The sequence below is a fragment of the Trachymyrmex septentrionalis genome, unplaced genomic scaffold, assembly GCF_001594115.1.
Source record: "Trachymyrmex septentrionalis isolate Tsep2-gDNA-1 unplaced genomic scaffold, Tsep1.0 scaffold9, whole genome shotgun sequence".
NCBI classification, from domain to species: Eukaryota; Metazoa; Arthropoda; class Insecta; order Hymenoptera; family Formicidae; genus Trachymyrmex; species Trachymyrmex septentrionalis.
Window position 1 is genome coordinate 2,634,679 of NW_017306091.1, and position 20,267 is coordinate 2,654,945.

At 31.7% G+C, this 20,267-nt stretch overlaps 5 protein-coding genes across 8 annotated transcripts; 1 reads left to right on the top strand and 4 right to left on the bottom strand.

Moving 5' to 3' along the window:
- Window positions 1-654: 654 nt before the first annotated feature.
- On the bottom strand, window positions 655-3,842 carry LOC108755714 (DNA-directed RNA polymerase III subunit RPC7-like). The gene is made up of 2 exons (XM_018498906.1): window positions 3,769-3,842; window positions 655-3,186 (listed from the first exon to the last, which is right to left on the bottom strand). The coding sequence occupies exon 2, from the start codon at window positions 3,147-3,149 to the stop codon at window positions 2,505-2,507; it is 645 nt and encodes a 214-aa protein (XP_018354408.1). The 5' UTR covers window positions 3,150-3,186; window positions 3,769-3,842; the 3' UTR covers window positions 655-2,504.
- On the bottom strand, window positions 3,139-4,274 carry LOC108755717 (DPH3 homolog). The gene is made up of 2 exons (XM_018498909.1): window positions 3,768-4,274; window positions 3,139-3,174 (listed from the first exon to the last, which is right to left on the bottom strand). Exon 1 carries the CDS (start codon window positions 4,031-4,033, stop codon window positions 3,770-3,772), a length of 264 nt encoding a protein of 87 aa, XP_018354411.1. The 5' UTR covers window positions 4,034-4,274; the 3' UTR covers window positions 3,139-3,174; window positions 3,768-3,769.
- A 169-nt stretch (window positions 4,275-4,443) lies between these two features.
- LOC108755695 (probable phosphorylase b kinase regulatory subunit beta) lies at window positions 4,444-11,099 on the top strand. 4 transcript variants are annotated; one of them, XM_018498859.1, is made up of 19 exons: window positions 4,446-4,613; window positions 4,804-4,879; window positions 4,959-5,421; window positions 5,618-5,974; window positions 6,038-6,235; window positions 6,312-6,450; window positions 6,580-6,854; window positions 7,209-7,223; window positions 7,544-7,774; window positions 7,891-8,078; window positions 8,148-8,263; window positions 8,563-8,705; window positions 8,780-8,912; window positions 8,999-9,141; window positions 9,202-9,404; window positions 9,480-9,617; window positions 9,688-9,928; window positions 10,587-10,694; window positions 10,760-11,099. In XM_018498859.1, the coding sequence occupies exons 2-19, from the start codon at window positions 4,845-4,847 to the stop codon at window positions 10,937-10,939; spliced, it is 3,306 nt and encodes a 1,101-aa protein (XP_018354361.1). In that variant the 5' UTR covers window positions 4,446-4,613; window positions 4,804-4,844; the 3' UTR covers window positions 10,940-11,099. The 4 variants fall into 4 exon arrangements, with proteins under 4 accessions (XP_018354364.1, XP_018354365.1, XP_018354361.1 ...); XM_018498860.1 differs by lacking the exon at window positions 7,209-7,223; XM_018498862.1 differs by lacking the exons at window positions 7,891-8,078; window positions 8,148-8,263; window positions 8,563-8,705; ... (5 more) ...; window positions 10,587-10,694; window positions 10,760-11,099 and having other exon boundaries at window positions 4,444-4,613; window positions 7,587-7,679.
- Window positions 11,100-11,230: 131 nt separating this feature from the next.
- LOC108755707 (pre-mRNA-splicing factor CWC25 homolog) lies at window positions 11,231-15,534 on the bottom strand. Its single transcript, XM_018498896.1, has 6 exons — window positions 15,264-15,534; window positions 14,819-15,158; window positions 12,671-12,831; window positions 11,994-12,563; window positions 11,523-11,782; window positions 11,231-11,413 (listed from the first exon to the last, which is right to left on the bottom strand). Exons 1-6 carry the CDS (start codon window positions 15,279-15,281, stop codon window positions 11,299-11,301), a joined length of 1,464 nt encoding a protein of 487 aa, XP_018354398.1. The 5' UTR covers window positions 15,282-15,534; the 3' UTR covers window positions 11,231-11,298.
- A 2,698-nt stretch (window positions 15,535-18,232) lies between these two features.
- Window positions 18,233-18,689, bottom strand: LOC108755718 (structural maintenance of chromosomes protein 6-like). Its single transcript, XM_018498910.1, is given in 2 exon segments — window positions 18,233-18,355; window positions 18,358-18,689. Coding segments are annotated over 2 exon segments (189 nt in total). The 5' UTR covers window positions 18,493-18,689; the 3' UTR covers window positions 18,233-18,301.
- Between the last annotated feature and the right edge of the window lie 1,578 nt (window positions 18,690-20,267).

Consider the following 20,267-nt stretch of genomic DNA (forward strand, 5'->3'; position numbering starts at 1 on the left):
TAATTCCGAATTAATTTCCTAGTGAGAATATCATCGATGACTCGGGCATGGTGTATATGTCCATGGTGGATATTTACACCATGGACTCGGGATTGTTACACGCCTTCATATTGAGAGATTTTATCTTAAACTGTTTTATTAAGAACGATTTACACGAACAATACGATATATCAGTTAAATCATTAATAGATATTAGTGGATAAATCGTTAATTAGCTTTTTTACTTGATTTGTCTTATTACAATGTGCAATCATTTTAATCAGATACTTATTATTTTAGTTGTTCACATAATTCAACAAATCTAATGAAAGTGAAAAGCGCTTTAAAGCTTATTACAAAATTCAGTTCTATCAGTCATTCCTATTATAGTATCAATCAAAATATCCCTCTTATTTTATATACAACTTTGAATTAAGATTCTTCTGAATTATATTTTCGCACCACACTCTTCAGTATCAAAGTGCAAAGTGTTGATAAGTCAAAATTATAATCCATAACAATCTTACTGTTTATAACAATTTTATTAATTCTTTCTTTACACTTGTTTACTTCATTGTATATGAAACATACATGTATAGGTATATACAAATGTACATATACATATCGTATGTTAAATGTTATATTTTGTAATGTAACTTATTTGTGAAGAATTTTTATTACCGTACATGTAGTTTAATTGGCTCAATTAGTATCGATCTGATACTGTTATTGATCTTATATCGTTTAAAATCATGAAATGTAAAAGATGTATTATTTTTTTTGCACGCATAATTCCGCATGAAAGATATACGGCTCGTTATATAAATAATTAAGTTCAAATCATTTGCGATAACTCCCAAGTGCTTTATTAGACCTTGCAACTTAGAACGATTTGACTCGGTCGAAGAATTCCGAATTTTTGATAAAAAAAGTAGTAATGAACGGAATTATTTTTGCGATTTACTGCCATCGCATTCTAAATTTACATCACATCGCGTCAAATTAAAGAAAAATTTCGCGCAATTTCTTTCCCTTTCCGGGTTATTTATTGCAAAGAATTCGGATCTCTCAATAGTTCTAAGATATCCTCTGATAACGGACTCGGTCTTAGAAGAACGACGAATGATCCAGTGACTGGAAGTTTTACGGGAGTTCGGAAAACTTTCTCTCTGCGATTTAATTTTTGTTTCCTTATAATACACGGATTTTTAAAGTGCTTAATTCGCGGTCGGCAATTCATTAGAGAAATAAAGGAAAAAAATATATACATATATAAACACGGGATGAAATCATTAAAACTTAACGTATACATAACGAGCATTATAAACGCTATGATATTTTTGCGTATTCTACATACCATTCCTCTATCTTTTTACTCCTTCCTCCCCCTCTACCTCCCCCTTTTCCCAGTCATTCACCCCAAGAAACATTGCGTTTGTACTATCCGATGGCATCATAGAAAAGGGTCATTTATTACAATTGCAGATTATTATGGCTATATATATTATATAAATATATTATATATTAGAAATTGTGAAATACTCGTAATAAAAAAACACGCCGACGCTTCCTGTGATTTCTAGACTATTTTAATTGTCACGCTACGTGCCCCCTACTTCGAATTATTGTATATCCACATGTTACGACGAATCCTTTCCTTCCCTATCAATAACGAGAGAATAGCAAAGAAAAGCTAAACGTATTTATGTCCCATCGTTATTTGAAATTAAAAATCGATGTTAACAAGCACGAGAGTGGCATGGCAGACAATATACTGGTCTGTCATGCCAGAAGTCCCGGGTTCGATCTCGGTAGCAATCAAATATTTACGCTCGTGTCTCCTCTCAAAAAAGGCCGACAATCTTCAGAGAATATCCTTATTCACAGAAACTCCTCTCGAAAAATCCACCGTTCGGAATCGTCATTAAAATTGTAGGCTTCATATACTTCGTAGCAAATAATCAGCATAAATATGAAAGAGGTGTAACACAAGCCAGAGGCCTAACAGAAGAAGAACAAGAAGAACGATGTTATGGAGAATTTGTTCTAAGAAAAAAAAAAAAAATAAACCAATATTATTTATTCAGTCTATATTATGTTTAGTAGTGAGTCACATATATATGAACACAATCTTTTGACATTCTCATTAACTTACGCGCTAATCGGTTTTCTCTAAACAATAAAATTAAAATTAAGTGAGAAATTATAAAGAATAAAAATCTTACGTAATTTAAGTGAATTTGCAGTAACCACGGTAAATTTGCAGTAAAAGGGTTTTCAGTTTCTCGGCGCCCTTATCTTTTGATTCATCATTTTCTGTGAAATCGTCTTTAAAAATATTGTTTAATATCTTCATTTTCAACAGCAGTTTTCACATAATTTGACGACATATTTACATTCGACTCTTACATATAGTATACTCGGTGAAATGCCTTTTCAACTCTACTTGTGATTAAAGCTTTGAAAATGTCTGACAGATAAAAGAGCAAGATATAAAAAAAAATTTTACTGAAACATACAAGTATTTATGTAACAAAAGACACGTCGTCAGTTTCATCATCGGTTTCAATTTCGCCATTATCAGTGTGTTCAATTGTATAATCAGTCCCAATATCCATCTCATCTTGCTCCTCCTCCCTTGCACCATCTTCCTTTTCTTCACCATTCTCCTCTTCATTCCCTTCTTCTTTATCTTCCTCTTCTTGCATATTTTCTTTTTTCTCCAATTCTGACAACTTTTTCATAATATCCATGTCCTTTTTCTTCCTATTTCCTGTATGCTGCCGGGGTTTTCGTTTTCTCACCGCTTTTAATTCCTCAGGCATTAAGCTCCAATCATGGTACTTCTCATATTTCGATTCATCATTGTCTGTGAAATCTTCTTTAAAAGCATCGCTGTATCGTTCAATATCTTCATTTACAACAGGAGCTTTCACATAATATGGTGACTCTCGCATATATTCAGTGAAATGCCTTTTCAATCCCACTAGATACTCCATCTCGCTGGTTATTTGAATAGGTGGAGGTTTGCGCTCCAACGGAGGATAACTTGAAGATGGTTGCGAAACTGGTGTTGGTAGTGTTTCTCCTTTAGAGATAAACTGTTCTATGGAAAAGGGCATAGCAGATCTTCCTCTACTGCCATGCCATCGTCCTCTACGTCCTGTCATTTTGTTCTCGATATTGCTATCTTTTTCGTCCGATGACCTGATATAATGTATTAATTGATAAAACAATGTTTTAATAAATTATTCAGATATTAAAGTTAAGGATCATGCAATATTTTTAAGAAAGTTATATAAGGAAATTCATAAATTAGGTTACAATTTATATTCAATAATCAAATAATTTTACAAATATATGTTTTGATTCAAAAATCAAAATTTCCTTTAACAATAAGAAAATAAAATGGATAAATAAAATAAAAATCATCAAAAGTTATATAAAATTTTAATAGCCAAATTAGATAAAAATTAGTAAAATTTAACGCGAAATTACTAAAACTTACATTATTAATATTTAATTGCTTAAACGATATGAAAGTAAGAAAGCGACAATCGTATTTAGCAACACTCTGTTAACTAAGTACAAAGAAATCAAAGATAACAAGAGAACATAGGACACAAAAATAAACACTCATCTAGACAAATATCTGTCTCTATAACTTTCAAAGCAATCAGTGGATCATAGTTTCGTGTATTGAAATTTTTGTTTATTTTGATGTAAAATTATATTTTTCTAGCACAATCCTAACCTATCTCAGAAAATTTTCGGAATAACTTTTTTTACCTTAAACTTGTTGAGTTGCTAACTCTTTTTTATCGCTTTTCTTTTCAAGCTCTTCTTGCTTAATACGAAAGACCTCCCTATCGTAAATCACCTTGATCACAAGGGAACACGAGGGACATGTAACTTCTTCTTCGCCGGCGGCCAGGTCGGAAAGAGATATTTGGAATTGATCACCACATGGACAGGGATAGTAATAAACTTCCTCGTCCTCGTCGTACTCGAAATCTTCGATTTCTACTTCGTCATAATAGTCTAATCGTGACATCGATTAGATTACAATTTAATATTGGCTTCACGAGGCAGAACCTTGAGTGAAACACACGTGGCTACGCGTCGGAGTCTACTACGCATCGGCATCGCTACGATTTGTCGGAGTGGGAAGTTTCCGGGTTTTCATCAGCGAAGCTTCGCTGTATAGTGTATGAAATTGTAAGCCAATCTCGAAGCGTCATTTTTTAAACTGATACATTGAATTGACTGCAACAAGTTTGCGATCTGCGATCTGCGTTCTGTATTTAAGCCCGATCACAATCAAAATTTGCGATCTCACGTTTTAAAACGCTCGACTGTGATTGGTCGATTTGCTTACGTCTCCTTTTATGTAGATTAGAGGGACTCTAATATATATCGGACTTAAATGCTATCTGAGTGGCTTCTGAACGCAGCCTAGCTGCATCAGCTGATCACAGCATCACAGCTGATTTTGCGACCCCTCGAAGGTCATTCTGTGTTATGTATTTTTTGCTCCAATAAAAAAGGCCGGCTTTTAATGAAAAAAGAACTCAAGGACCACTGAAGGACATCAAGCTGAATTTGACAAGAAGAATGAACTGTTGATTATTCAGGTGTTACACATGAAATATGATATTCTACTTTATTGAGATAGAATGCATAGATATAACTGTTGATAATAAACTGAATTCTCAAATGTATTGCATGATAATATTGAGAATTTATAGCATATGTAACTATAGATTTGTAGTACTGCAGTAAATTTCGAAATATATCTATATACACGTGAGAACTTGTTTGTAGGTATATTAAATCAAAAATAGCTTGTACACATTTTGAATAAAATGGCTACTTCAACACCGTTGAATGCTACGAAGAGGTCTGTGAGATTTGTTATATTGAAAGAAATGGTCGATGCAAAAGATTTTTAATAAAGTTTATTTTTCCTTATGTTGTAGAATTACACAGATCAGAAATATACGACAAGGCAGTGTGATAGATATTGACGCTGAAATGTTTCTCAAGATATCTAATTACGAGGACACTGTTAAACAATTGGACATATATTATGGAATCGTTAAGAGACAATTACTGCGCTATCAGAGCTGCATAACTGGCCTGTTCCCACAGATTTCAAGCGATCGGAAGGTTGGCAGTGTACGCGAAAGTATATATTGCGCAGCTGCCATATGGAGTTTGTATCAAGCATATAGACGTATAGATGATGATCGTGGAAAATCATATGAGCTAGGACAGTCCACAATAAAGTGCATGCGAGGTATCTTAGAATGTTGGATAAAACAGTCTTCCAGAATAGAACTTTTTAAGAAAAATCAATGCGACCGTTATGCTTTACACTGCAAGTTTCATTTGGATACTGGCGATGAAATCTACAAGGATATTGATTACCATCATTTACAAGTAAGCAATAATAATATTACATATTTCTGTAAAGCACTAATAATTTCAATGATACAGGAAATATGTATAATAATTTATATTCGCTTAAACATATTATAGTAAAATAGGACATAATTAGTATGGTGTTTTCAGTATTATTATATAACAATTGAAATATTTTCTTAATTATGGCACATATTTATTCTGTTCAATGTAGATAGACATCGTATCTCTTTACTTAATATTCTTAGTGCAAATGATTTCCTCTGGGCTACAAATTATATATACGCAAGACGAAGTGGCTTTTGTGCAAAATCTGGTATATTATGTTGAAAGAGCGTATCGTACACCAGATTACGGTATGTGGGAACGTGGAAGTCGATATAACGATGGAACACCTGAGATTCACGCCAGCTCCATTGGAATCGCCAAGAGCGCATTAGAGGCAATTAATGGCTGTAATTTATTTGGTGAAAAAGGTGCATCTTGGTCTGTGATATACGTTGATATTGATGCTCACAATCGCAATCGTAGTATTTTCGAAACAATGCTTCCAAGAGAATCCAGTTCGAAAGTAAGCAATCTCAATTGTATAAAATACTCGGACCAATTTTGATAAGAGATATGTAATTTCTAGAGTGTAGACGCGGCCTTGCTGCCAACAATATCCTTTCCTGCCTTTGCAACTCATGAAGAAGTATTGTACAATGAAACAAAAGCGAGCATAGTCCGCAGGCTAAAAGGCAATTATGGTTTTAAACGTTTCGGAAGAGACGGTTATAAAACTGTATTGGAGGACAAACAGCGACGATATTACAAATCTGGGGAGATAAAGGTCCTAAAATTTATAACATTCGTCGCAGATAAGAACTACGAATTTTAATACAGTAACTGATGACTTGTTTCAACAGGATTTCGACAATATCGAATGCGAATGGCCATTGTTTTACATTTTTATGATAATAGATGGTGTATTCAAGAGTCTACAGGAACAAGTGGAAGAATATCAAAATTTATTGAAAGCAAGAGTGCAAAAGGATTTGAATGGAGGTTCTTGAATATTTAAATAATATCTCTAGTTTTATTCAAGCAATGCCTATAATACAAATAATGTCTTAAATCTTCGATTATACGTATAACTAGGAGTCACATAAATAAAATTTGTTTTGCCTAGTATAGATCCGATTGTTCCTATGTGCTATTATGTACCCGTGGAAAATTTGGAAACTGAAAGGAACGAGCCGTGCAGTGCTTATCGGCTACCCAGTGATGAAGGGAGAGGCCCTAAATTTATGGACGATGTTACACCAATATATTTATGGAATCAAGCTATGTTTGTAATTGCACAGCTACTCACTGCTGGTCTTCTGCACATCAACGAATTAGATCCTGTTCGTCGATATCTTCCATCGTATAATCGTCCGAGGCGAGCAGGAAGATATTCTGCTTTCCAGGTAAACGAGAAAAAAATTATATTTCAAATATGTATAAGTTCTATATTTTAAATAAATACATGTATTAATCTATTACTTTGCTTGATTTGAGTATAATCGTATCAAATCCCCCAAAAATATTTATCTCACTAGATTCAAAAATATAAATTTATTTCACTAGACCTTTGTCCTTAAATTAAGCGATACATTATGTTAACTTTTTAATATAAATTGTGTGTACTGTCTCACAATAATTTAGAGAGATATTTAATTGTTTTAAATTTAATTAATTTTTGTAATTCATAATTATAAAAATTAATAAATAATAATAAAAATTAATAATTTTTTTATATTTTTCTTTCTTTATTTACACAGGCAAAGCCTACTATTGTAAGTAATATAAAGTGTATGCCTGCTAATATGATAGTACAGTGTATGTAATAACGTGCATTTATTTCTGACTTTTAATGATTTTATTTATGAAGTTTTGCAACGTATTATAATCTTAGCATGTAATATTGTAGAAAATCTAACACGTGTTTTTCATTTGCAATTTATTATTTACTTCATAGGCTTCTTAAGCTTGTCACGAATTTACACAATTATATATACGCTAGTTAAAATTTCAAAAAATGACTGCTATTTTTATTTATATGACTAAATATCCTCATGCTGCATGTAATTTATGAGCACTGTTATATTTATGTCAGGGCACTCATACCGACCTAGTAGTACAAATAGTTCTAATCGCAGAATCTATGCGATTGCAAGCCATGATGGCCACATATGGCATTCAGACACAAACGCCGCATGAAGTCGAGCCCGTTCAGATTCTGTCGTCCACTCAGCTAGTGAAGGTTTATCAAAAGTTAGGAGTAAACAAGAAGTTGAATCTTCAGGGGCGACCAGCACGGCCTATAGGATCTTTAGGTACAAGTAAAGTATGTGTGATTTTATATTCTTCCTTTAAAAAAAATAGAAAGCTTGTATATACAATGATATATTTATCATGTAATATATAAAATAATAAGGCAGACGAATTCTTTCTCATATATAGGTGTACAGAGTCTGTGGTATGACAGTACTGTGTTATCCTTTGATCTTCGAAGTCTCTGAGTTTTATTTGTACAGAGACATGGCTCTACTGATCGATGATATCAAAACGGAATTGCAATTTGTGGGCAAGTACTGGCGTCTTTCTGGTCGACCCACTGTATGTCTTTTGATACGAGAAGAGCACATGCGGTAAGTTTTTATGAACACATTTATGAATAGGTTGCAAGAATTAACTTACCTTAACAAAAATTTGTTTAGTGATCCACAATTTAAAAAGATGTTAGACCTCTTTGCGATGTTAAAAAAAGGCTATTGTGATAAGACGAAAGTACGTATCGGCCGGTTGCAAAATTTGATCTCATCTTCTTGCATCGGTAATATTTCATATAAGATTAATATCTATATAAATCAAATAGTGTATAAAAAAACTGGCTTGATTTTAATGTTATGTTTTATATTAAAATTTAGCATAATTTTTCAAATGATGCATTTTTTAATATATATTGACATTTTTTCATAATATTAAGATATAATAAATATTATATAATTAATAATAATATTTATCTTTTGATTCATAAAAAAAAAGATAAAATTGAATCACTTCTTTTAAGATTGGGCTACTTTTTCATGCACCATTATACATGATGATAACATTCATGTTAATTGTATACAGAGCACTTGGACTTCGTAAATAGTATGGAAACAGATCTGGACTTGACACAGTTTAAACAATTGCAGCACGATTATATTGGTTACCAGAGTCTCACGGATGTTCCAAAGGCCATCGCTTATTCTGAAAGCTTTAAGGACTATTCTGTATGAAATCATGTTAAAAACTTAAATTTCTAATAAATTGAAAGCAATTGGTAATCGATATTCTATATTTCCAGTATATGTCAAATGAATCTCTTGGCAACATATTAAACGAACTTCGTAATAGCATTGGCTTGTACGCCAAATGCCAATTGTATGGTATTCTGATAAAACGAGAAGGAATTAATTACGAAATCAATGGAGTGACAGGTATTTTTCTTCTTTATTATTTGTAGACTTTACCTTTCATTTATCATTTTGGATATACATCGATCTGTATATTTTTTATTTTTCAGTTCGTGACAATTTGAGATCATTATATCAACAAGCTGGATCTTTAAGGTTCTGGATGGTCGTACGTTATTGTAGCAGTCTATTACACCACACAGTAGACAGTATCAGTCCTTTTATCACGGGTGTACTAGTCAAAGGAAAACAGGTATTAAAATATAGATTCTAAATTTGAATTTTAACTCTAAAGTATATTATTAATGGTTAGATCGCGGTGGGAGTGATTGGACAGAAAGAAACGGTATTTGACAAACCTATGACGCCAACGGAAATACAATCAGTAATGTATTCCACAATACAACCGCACAATGTGGTACAGGCTGTGCTCCAACAAGAGATCCTATTATATTGCGGTAGACTTATCGGCACTAATCCAGAGATGTTCAAAGGCATATTAAAAATACGCATCGGGTAGAATATAGTTTTTTAACAATACTTTTTAATTGTTACTGTACGAAAACACTTAATCAATATTTGAATGTTTAGGTGGGTCCTGGAAGCAATGAAACTTTACTTGCAGATGTTTGTGAAAAATACCAAGCCGATTGAAAATTATAGTCCTTATGAAGTCCGACAATTTCTTATTAAAGTATTGACAGTAAAAGAATGGGCTCATGAAGAAAAGTATGATGATTAATAAAATTAGCCATTATTTTTGAATATATTCAATATTGATTAATATATCTATCTATAGCCTAACAGTGCTCGGTCGTCGAAAAATCGAAGGTTGCTTGTGTAGAGTGCCGGCACACTTCTACAATCAAGTATGGGAAGTCTTGATGCGCTGTCCTGGTGGTATCGTAGTGAACGAACGGGAACTTCCTCAACAAACCACATTATCCAGCATGACTCGTTCTGAACTTACATTTGCTCTACTCGTAGAATCCTTGTTGCATCACATACAATTGCCAGAATATCGCCAGATCATAATTGAAGTAATCAATTTTTATATATATTTTTTTGCTTTTTACTACTTCTATATATAAAACGTGTTGAAAATATAATAGAGCACAATTAAGCAGCATTATATTAACTTTTAGACTGCTGGCATTTTTTCATTAAAAATGCTTTTTTCTCAAAAATTTTTCTGCATAAGTAACACACACACATGGCGTAAAATTTCAAAATGTATGCAGAGTCACAAAAGTGGCTTTCCCGGCAAGGAACATACAAATATAAAAAATGTTTATTTTCTCAAAAATAGTGTATTTTGCACTATATGTTTATATTCATTTATGTTGTCAATATTGCCCTAAGGGCCTAATAATATGAATATAAATGTATATACTTAGAACTTTCCTTTAACGTTACCGCTAAGAGCTAACGACGTGGACGTAGAAAGTTTGTAGCTCCTTTTTGATTTTTTACTTTTTTTTTACTTTTTTCTTGTTTTATAATTTTTTACTTCTTTATATTTTTTGATTTTTTTTGTATATTTTTCAATATATATTTTTTATACGTTTTATAATTTTTATTTTTTAATACATACATATATCATGTAAAACAAAAACATTAAAAAATCTAGTTATTGTCGAATTTACATTATATAGATATAAAGAAAAATAATAGTTTATTTTAATTTTATGATTACAGCTTTTAAGTATTATATCAACTATTCTACTTCGAAATCCAGAATTAAGTTTCCAGAAACAACTAGATCTGAATCAGCTCGTGGAAGATAGTTTTATCATGTATTGTAAGGTAATACATATGATATTGTAAAGGTAATCTTCTAAAAAACTTGTACATGTATTATATGTTCACAGGATCACAATTTATCAAATGTCGATGACAAATCGTCGTTCTTCTCTGCGCACTATTCAATGACCGCGGGATATCTTGCTAGAGCCATAGTCAACAATGTTCTTACTGGTGGCTGCGTGACAACTATTGTGGATCCCAGTGATGTCCTCGAATCGCCTCGAGAAATGTGTAAAATTACGTAACGAGACAAATCAGATATTATCGAAACTAGACTTGAGAGATCATTTAATGTTAGTAAAAAAATATTGTACATGCGTGTAATATATCGCTTTGTATATATATATATATATATAATCATGTTTATATACAGCAACGATATAATATTTTGGCGAAGATTTAATGCAAAGCTCCTATTCCTTCAAATATAATAATAACAATAATAATAATAATAATAATAATAATAATAATAACACAGATAATGTAATAATAAAAAAATAATATATTTTAATTAAATATATTTTTACATTTATGTCAAATTTTTACATAAAAACTTACTAGTACTATGTAACTGTACAAAATATATGTATAATTGGAGTTAAAATCATCTTTTGGCGAAATTTGTGTCCATTGCTCGTCCGGAACGTTGTATATTGTTAAGGTTAGCTTTGATCCTAGACGCGACGGTACCCACTTCTGTTGCGATGACTAATTGTTTTCTGCAACAAGCATACAATTTTAATTAATTTTAATTCATTTAAAAAAATTTATACAAAGATGTACATTTAAAATATATTTATTACATGCGAAATGTATTTAATAATATACCTGATAAAATCCTTATTATTCAATGTAATATTTTGTTCTTCTTTCTTCTCTTGTTCGCGATACATTTTCACGTTTTTCTCTCTTTCTTTATCACGCCACATTGCGTTTGCCATCATCTCTTTTCGCCGCTGTTCCTTTTCCTCTTCAGTAAGACTTGGTCTTGTTTTCGGTCTGTATTTTTCTTCTTTTCTATCCTTAAATTTAGTGTGATCGATATTGGAGGTAGATTTAATGGCTGATTTTCTTCCACTATTAGACATCTATAAAATAGAATATTTAAATTAAAAATTTTACTTTAGATTATTATAAATAAGATGTTTTCATCAAATTTGTATTAAAAAATCATATTTCTTCTTTCCTTAAAATTGTATACAAAAATAATATATTTTAATATGTTTTAAACTATATTTTAATTAGCTTATTCATAAAATTTATACCGCATCATTAAAAATTAAAAGCTTTCTCACTCACTGTTGTTTCCTTCTCTATTGAGTATCTTCTTTTATCATTGTATTTATTTCTTGAGTCATCTCTTTGTTTGCTATCATATCGTTGTCGTTTGTTCTTATTATCTTCTTCTCCATGCTTTTGACTTCTTTCGTACTTTGAGTTTCTATCTTCACTTAATTTTCTTTTCCTATCTTGTTTCTTGGTATCATCTAATTTTGTATCGTTTCTCGAATATTTCCTATCATATTCCGTCTCACGTTTAGTGATGTTTTTGCTATTATTACCAGTATTGTCATCACTATCACTTTTACTCTTCTTTTGCTTTTTTTGTTTGTGTCGTCTTTTTTTAATAGAAGTGTCATCATTGCTACTATCTGTTTCGCTGTCAGAATCATGATGCTTCTTTGACTTTTTCGTTCGCTTATGTTTTATTTTCTTCATCGATTTTAGCAAATATTTTTCACTAATATCTTTCAATTCTTTATACTTAGTGGCTAATAAAACATCCAACTTAGCCTCGTCCTCGCTACTATCACTCTGCTTCAACCTCTTTTTCTTCTTTTCACTTTTATTTGTGGATGATTCCTCGAGCTATAAATTATACACACATAATAATTATAAATTCACAAAAAATAAAATATAAGAATATACATAAATAAATAAAATATAATAAAGAAAATATATCAGCATTCACTTACTAATTCCTTGAGTTGTTTTAATTTAACTGGATTTTTCAAAAGCTGATTCCTAGTTTCCATTTCTTTCTTCTTTATGGAATATAAAGGATCTTCTTGCATTTTTCTAGCCAAATCGACTTGTTCATTACCAGAGAAAAATCGCAGTGATGGTGGAATGCATTCTAATAAATAAAAGATATAAAATATAACATCTAACTTATCTATGTATATACATACAAGTAGTGCACGCACATATACAGAAAATATCTCAATATTCAATAATTCAAATTTTCTAATAAGAAAATCTCGCAAAATCAATGCTTGGAATGAAAAATGGCAAATTTTATAACTTAATTTTTAGGAACTTTCTTGCTATTTTAACTTGAAAATTTTGTGAAATGTATTATAGGATGAGATGTAATTGTGTAGTACAGGGGACTCAGCTCGATGATCTTGATCTTGATATATGTTGATTAAGATCATAATCCTGAGTGACCTCCAACAAGTTTTAACCGTCGCTTATAATTCTTTAAAAAGTTATTAACAAAATAATTCTTATAGAACATAATTTTTTAATATAAAGTATGTATATTTGACTATATATTCTACATATATACTCTGATATATAATTTATATTTTTTATATATCAAAATGGGATAAAGCGAGATATACTCGATACATCTGCTTAGGAGCGTTCGATTTTTCATACAAAGCGACTTAATTATTAACAAAGGAAGATGTAAAAATTTCTATGGAAAATTTTCTAACGCATCGCAAATCAAAACAAATGTCATTCAAAAGGTCTTAATGAATAGATCGAAGTTTTCAATAGGCACAAAGGCCATTGAAAATTTGTTCGTCCTTCATATGGGTCATCAAACGTTCTTTTGTAAATAAAAAGTTATCAGATCTTTTTGCGACCTCTGCATGATTGAAAGCTCTGACAAAGACCCGACTTCATTTTATTTTTTATTTTTATTTTTACTTTTATTTTTTATACATATAGTCTATATATCTAAGTATAATAATGTTGAACTCTTGTTGAATGCTTTGCAATATATTACATTAATATAATTTATTTGGATATATTGCAAGGGAATTAACATTGATTTGACTGACTCTCTCTCTCTGAATTTTTGTGATAACTTCGTGAAGGACACACTTTCTACCCATTGTACCCTTCGTTCTATTCATCGAGACCTTTCGAACGACACTTGTTTTTCGTCTGCAACGCGTTAGGCAAGTTTTAGCATTCTCTTTCGTCGCTTTTCATGGAAAATCGTACGCTACTAGATGGGGGGGGGGGGGTGAGGGAGAAGTGTAGGGTAAACTTTGTTTCGCATAGGAAGTCATTACATAAACAGGGAAGAGTATGAAGTAGTTCCAAATTGCATGTAGCAGAAATAACAAATTAATTAAAAAATTTTTTGTTAATAACTTTTAACAAGCGACGACTAAAATTTGTTAAAGGTCACAGGATTGTGACCTTAACAACATCTATCAATATATGTAATTTTTAGTATTACGGTGACCATATATTCTTTATTATTCCAGTAAAAATAAAATTATTCCACGTTCAGGAACATTTCAGCGAAATTACTGAAAATTTACTGAAATTTCACTGAAAGTGAATTTTTCAATTAACATACTAAAAAATCGCTGAAATTAAACTAAAATTTTTCTAAAATGGTGAAATTTCGTGCTCCAAAACGTCGGATAATTTCAGTGAAATTTTTTCTCCAGCTGTCCTTGCCCAGAAACACATTCATAAATGTAAGAATAGGATCGGCTTCAATAGAATAGGATTCAATAAGAAAAGACATTGGTCAACAATAGTAGAAAAAGCAGGTAGCCGACTCATTTGTGCTTTACTTAGGAGTTCTCAAGTATACGTCGCAAGAAAATTTTAGAAACTAATATGTAGAATTCTGACAGTTATAAATTAAGGAAATATTTAGGAATAAAGTTTTAAAATTTTCAAGTTTATTCTCTACTTTCTCTAAGAAAATATGAGGATCATAAATACATCTAAAAACTAAGTTGTATTTAATTCTATGTGTTTCTAATAAATTTTCCAAATCAATTTTTTTGAAAATAGAACTCCGTACAAAAAAAATTTCCTTTTAACATAAATTATCCTCTACTGAATAAACATGTTTATAAACTTACCATATTCAACATGATTTTTTGGCATTCTATTCATTTCTGAATCTTTTTCCGCCTGTTGCATTTGTTCAAAAGCCTTGTCAACAGGTCTTCCCAGCAAATACTCCTCTCTGTTAACCATTTGATTTGGTCCTTTATACATCCAGTCTAATTTCATATCGTCCTTTTTCTCTATTACACCTTGTTCTACAGCATATTTTTTTATGTCTTCCAAATCTTTCTCCATTTCAATTTCCTTTTTCAACTCTGCTATCCGCTTATTCTCTTGATCATTTTGCTGCTCTGCCTTCCTTACTTTCTCAATGTTCTTCATGGTAGATGGATGCCATGACTTTTTCAAATTCTATGAAAATTTACATATGTATTAGAAAATACGGCAAATTTCACGCTTGGTATTATTTTATAATCTTGATTATAACACACTTAATTATAACGCATTTACACTTACTAAATCTCCACCTCCCATCGTATTTATAACAATGTTAGATAAAATGTCGCAGTAAGAGATATGTATATATATATAATATATTAATACGTAGTTACAATTATCAAGAAAAATTCACTTTTTGATGTGAAAAGACACATGCATATCATTCTCAGTTTATATTCACAATTTTTTCACCATCACTTAATTTTCTCTTCCGTTTCGTTCTCTTTCAGCAAACCTTTTTGTAGGTTAACCAAGGTAGCGTCATAACGCCTCGGCAAGCAACAGCCACGAAGTGCTCTATTAGGATTTTGGGCCCGAGCAATGAACACCAGTGACGCCATTGACGTCAGCATTTCCCTCTCTCTCTCGCTTTTGATGAAGGCGAGAACGTTGAAAACGAGAAGGACAGAGCGAGTAAAAGAGGGAAATCGTTCCTATCTGGACTCCGATGCACGTCTGGTTTAAAACAGCGTCTCAATCCCCCTCTATTTTTTTCTGCTTTCTCCTAATAATGAACAGCGAAGACGAGAAAATTCTTTTGCTGTAGCGCATTCTTTCGCTGTTTCGCTCACTTGGAGGAAAGTCGGGGCGGGGAGGGGGGGGGGGGGGGGGGGGGGGGGAAGGCTAACAAACGCTAGGTTTAGTCGCGTCGCGTACTCCAATATGTTCCTATCATATAACTCCTATTCACTCTAACGTCTCTATAATAAACGCGTTTGAGTAAATAGGAGTTATGGTTGGAGAAAATAGTAACATATTGGAGCATGCTACGCGAACAAACCTGCTGTGTTGCTTAGGAGTCTCGGGACTGAAATTCCATCACAGCAGCGAGTCAGGCAGCAATTATGGAGACACTACTCAGAATAAGTGTAAACTCATATTATATAAATTCATATTTTTACCGTCAAAATACAGAAAAAATTGCATTATATTTATAATATGTATAATCGACATGTAGTATCGTTTTCAGAATTGTATAAAACAATTATTTTTAAAGAAGCTTAGAATTAAGGCTCGGCAAAAAGAGATTAATTTTGAGTAAAGGCTCTCTAAAGAGGTGTCAACAAGTCTCCAATTTGAATGCTATCAGTGCTTTTATCCTTTGCATTTAATGAATGATGATTATGAGCATTTATAGCATGGGCCATGAGCGTCCAAATTGAACGCAGAGAGAGCTGAAGTTATGACTAAATGAAGTTATGACTAAATTAAATAAAGCTAAAGTTGTGCATCAACTTGATCTGTGTAAAAGCACCGACAAGATACTATTAAAGACCGACATCCTTATGGTTCGCGTCCTTGTGAATATTGAAGTGATTAAGAGTTAAAAACTGATAATATTGTACTTATTTTATGATTTATTAGTATAATAGATTAGTTTAATATTTATGCATTTAGAATTTAATAATACTTGACTTTTCTTTAAAATTGTGATTTCAGTGTTATCGTCAAAGTTTTGATTATCAACAGAGATGATAACTGCAGAGAAAAAAATTGTAATTTTTCTACAATATATAGGATATTGCAGCTTTACAAGTATGCATATTTATTTATGGAACATTTATGTAATAAAAAAATCATGAATTTAATAATGTATGATAAACAAATATTTATGTTAATAATAGCAAATTTCTATCAATTGTCAATAATGTCAGCATTCTTCAATTACCTCCGAGCCCTTGGGGCTTTTTTTATACCGCCGAAAATTTGCCCAGGGTTGACGGTCTTTAATAGTATCTCGTAGGTGAGATAAAATGCAAATATTTAGAATTATAAAATACAGATTTTACTTAACAGTATAAAAAATACATTGAGGATTTTATGTTTCAATCTGTTTTGATATTTGTAATTTATATTAATTGATGTATTTTTACATCAATTTGTGTACGACGGCTTTAACATGCATCAATGCGCACTAAGTGCATCCAATCAAATTCACTATAATTTACACAATACTGTTCCCAATTAGTAAGCTAACGTCATTTGTCGCTATTCTGACGTCGAAATAACATTTACGTATGATGATATTTGACGTCAATTGTCGATAAATATCTACTTGCTAGTTAGCTTATATGGTACATACATATTTTAATTTTAACATAATGTAAACATTTAAAAAATAGACTAAAAGCTCATCTATGTTATATTGCTATGTTATAGAATTTGATGAACTTCATCAAGTATAGATAAAGTTTTAGATATAAATTTATAACTTTTTAAAGTGCACAAATATTTTACACAAAAATTATTATTTATATGATTAATAATGATACTTGTATTAACAATTAATGATTTTTTTTATTTTATAAGTATCGTAATGTATTGTACAACATAGAGGTGTCATTAATATCATTCTATTTGAAATTTATAATTGTTCCCTTTATGTATATAGCTTCGATCGGATAGATTATATTATCTGTTTGTGTGTAATTGTTAAATTCGCCAATATTGGCCGCATTTAACAGTTTACTTTGCAATTGTTAGAAATTTACTTTGTTGAGACAGGACTATTTTTCTAGATCTAAAAGTATAATCTAATCAGCGCAAAAAGCACTGACTTCTTATTCATTATATCTCTACCGAAAAGTACTTTGAAATTTCTGATTATTAAAATTTTGCTAAGTAATTATATACATAAATATATCAAATTTTTCCGAGTTTTTTTTAAATAAAGTAAAATTTACATTAACTACCGTATATTTATGTATTATTAATCAAAAAATTTTTATATTTTTTGTTAAAATCAAATTCGGGTTTCTTGTCAATCGACGTTAGCGAGTAACAAATGCATTCTCATAATCATTTAATTCCCGTTTATTCCTGTTTGTTCAAATATGAAATTGTTCTGGACGCGCCACGCCATATTCGTCGCGCGTCTTCGGTCTTCGGCATTAACTCTCATTGATCTTCAGAACGCGTTTGCGCGCGTCGACCATCAAGCGGCTATATAACAATTGTACGGCGCTACGGCCAATGAGGGGTCGCGATTTTCTGGTTGCGTTGAGGTCTCGTGGCCGCCCGCTGTCGCCGGTGTCGCGTCCCATCGTTGTTTTCTTTCATAAATTCTTCTCCCTAGTCCGGTGCGAGCGCCGTTCATGGTAGACATTGTTATACCGTTGTCGTCGTCATCAGCGTCATCATTGTCGTCTTTGTTGACGCCGCTACTATCGCTACTACTGCTGTCATCGTTACTGTCGTCGTTGCTAGCGAGATTACCAGAGAAGTTCAACGTTACGATCCCGACCATCGACGCTTATCATCACCGCAGCAACAGCGGTGAAAGCAGTCCTTACCCTCTCTCTTTCTCTTCCTCTCTTCCTTTCCTCCCCTTCTCACCCCTCCTTACTCTTTCTCGCCACTATGATTCCGTACTCCACGTGTTTGTCTTTCGGGGGCCATCGTGACACCCGCCACTGGGTAATCATGTATGACGAAATCAATTCCTACTCGGTGAGTCGTTTAAATATCATGCAGCACAAACACCCAAAAATATACATCCGCAGATACCTATTTTACATTCATGTTTAAAGATATTTTTATCTAAACCTGCTTGAAAAATGTTACATGCATATATGTTTACAATTTCGGTTTTTGACGAATAACCCAACTTGGAGAAATCGAATGTGATGAATGAATTGTTTGTTCATGTACTTATATGTGTATATATGAAATATTAAAAAAAAGAAAGATTTAAGATTTAGAGAAAGTTAACACTTGTCATAATGAGCAAAAAATTCTAAGAAAAATTAACAAAGAGGCTTGTAAATGACTTCTCCTATCCATTTTGATGAATTTTGGAAATATAGCATAAATCAAAATAAAGGACAATTGTGCGTTAAATTTTTTGAAAATGTTATATTTGTTTAAATATTTATTATTTTTGGAAGTTTCTATAATCAATATAAAGCTTATATTCAAAGAAAAATCGCCGTGATATCTTATCCTAATCATAAGGCTAAATAATCCAACACAAATTTATTTCTTCTTGAAATATATATTAAGCATCAAAATATAAGCGTCATAAGACATAGTAATGTCTCGCGCTAAATTCATGCATAACAAAATTAACGTAAAATGGCACAGCGAGATATAATTAATATAATTAATTAATATAATTATAATACGTATATATTTACACGAGATAAGTGGTTTTAACATTTTTATATTTCAGTAACGGCTAAACCAATTTAGTTTTAACTAGTCTCAATTGATAGTCTCAATAGGTAGTTATAAATTGTATAAGGAAAGTATTTTTAATTTTCCGTTTCGTGAACAGAGATATTATAATGCTAAGTTTAAACATGTAAATTAAAAAAAAAGTCTTTGTCATTAAATAAATTTTCATGACTTTCCTTTTCCTGACATCAGGAAGCAATAACAGTGCTCATGGTACCCGTTTTTTGATAGATTTCTTTGATTTTAATATATCATTCGATATAACAATAATTGCATTTGCTCGAGTTTCACAGTAAACAATATCAGCGTCTTCACATTTTTTCGGATCAAGTCTATTCGCGTATTGTTTTGCACTTTTTGCATCTTCGCTTTCTCTCTCTTCAACGCCAGAATATATATTTATCTCATTTTAAGTGCGAAAAGTTTTTTCAGAATTTCAAGCAACACGAACAAATATAAGGTCTCTTTTCTGTGGCTGAACTAGTATACACTTTTGAAACTTAAAATAAGATAGATGTATGCTTGATATTTGGCGAAAGCGAGAAAGAGAATTCTAACGCAGTTTAGTGCAGGAATATAAAACAGATTTATATATCTGATATTGTGCACTTCTCGACCGGCTTCTGATCTTTCGATTCCGCTGTATTTCGCAAGTCGCACACGACGAGCATCACGGAATTTCCTCATATTTCTTTCCATTATCACTTTATAACATTTCGCATCGATATTTCATCAATCATATCATTCAAATATATAAAAAAAATGTGAAATATTTTTCATTCCGCCGTGAATTCAGAGAACGATAAATATCTATCTTTCTGATGACTAAACTCACGTGCCATGTGC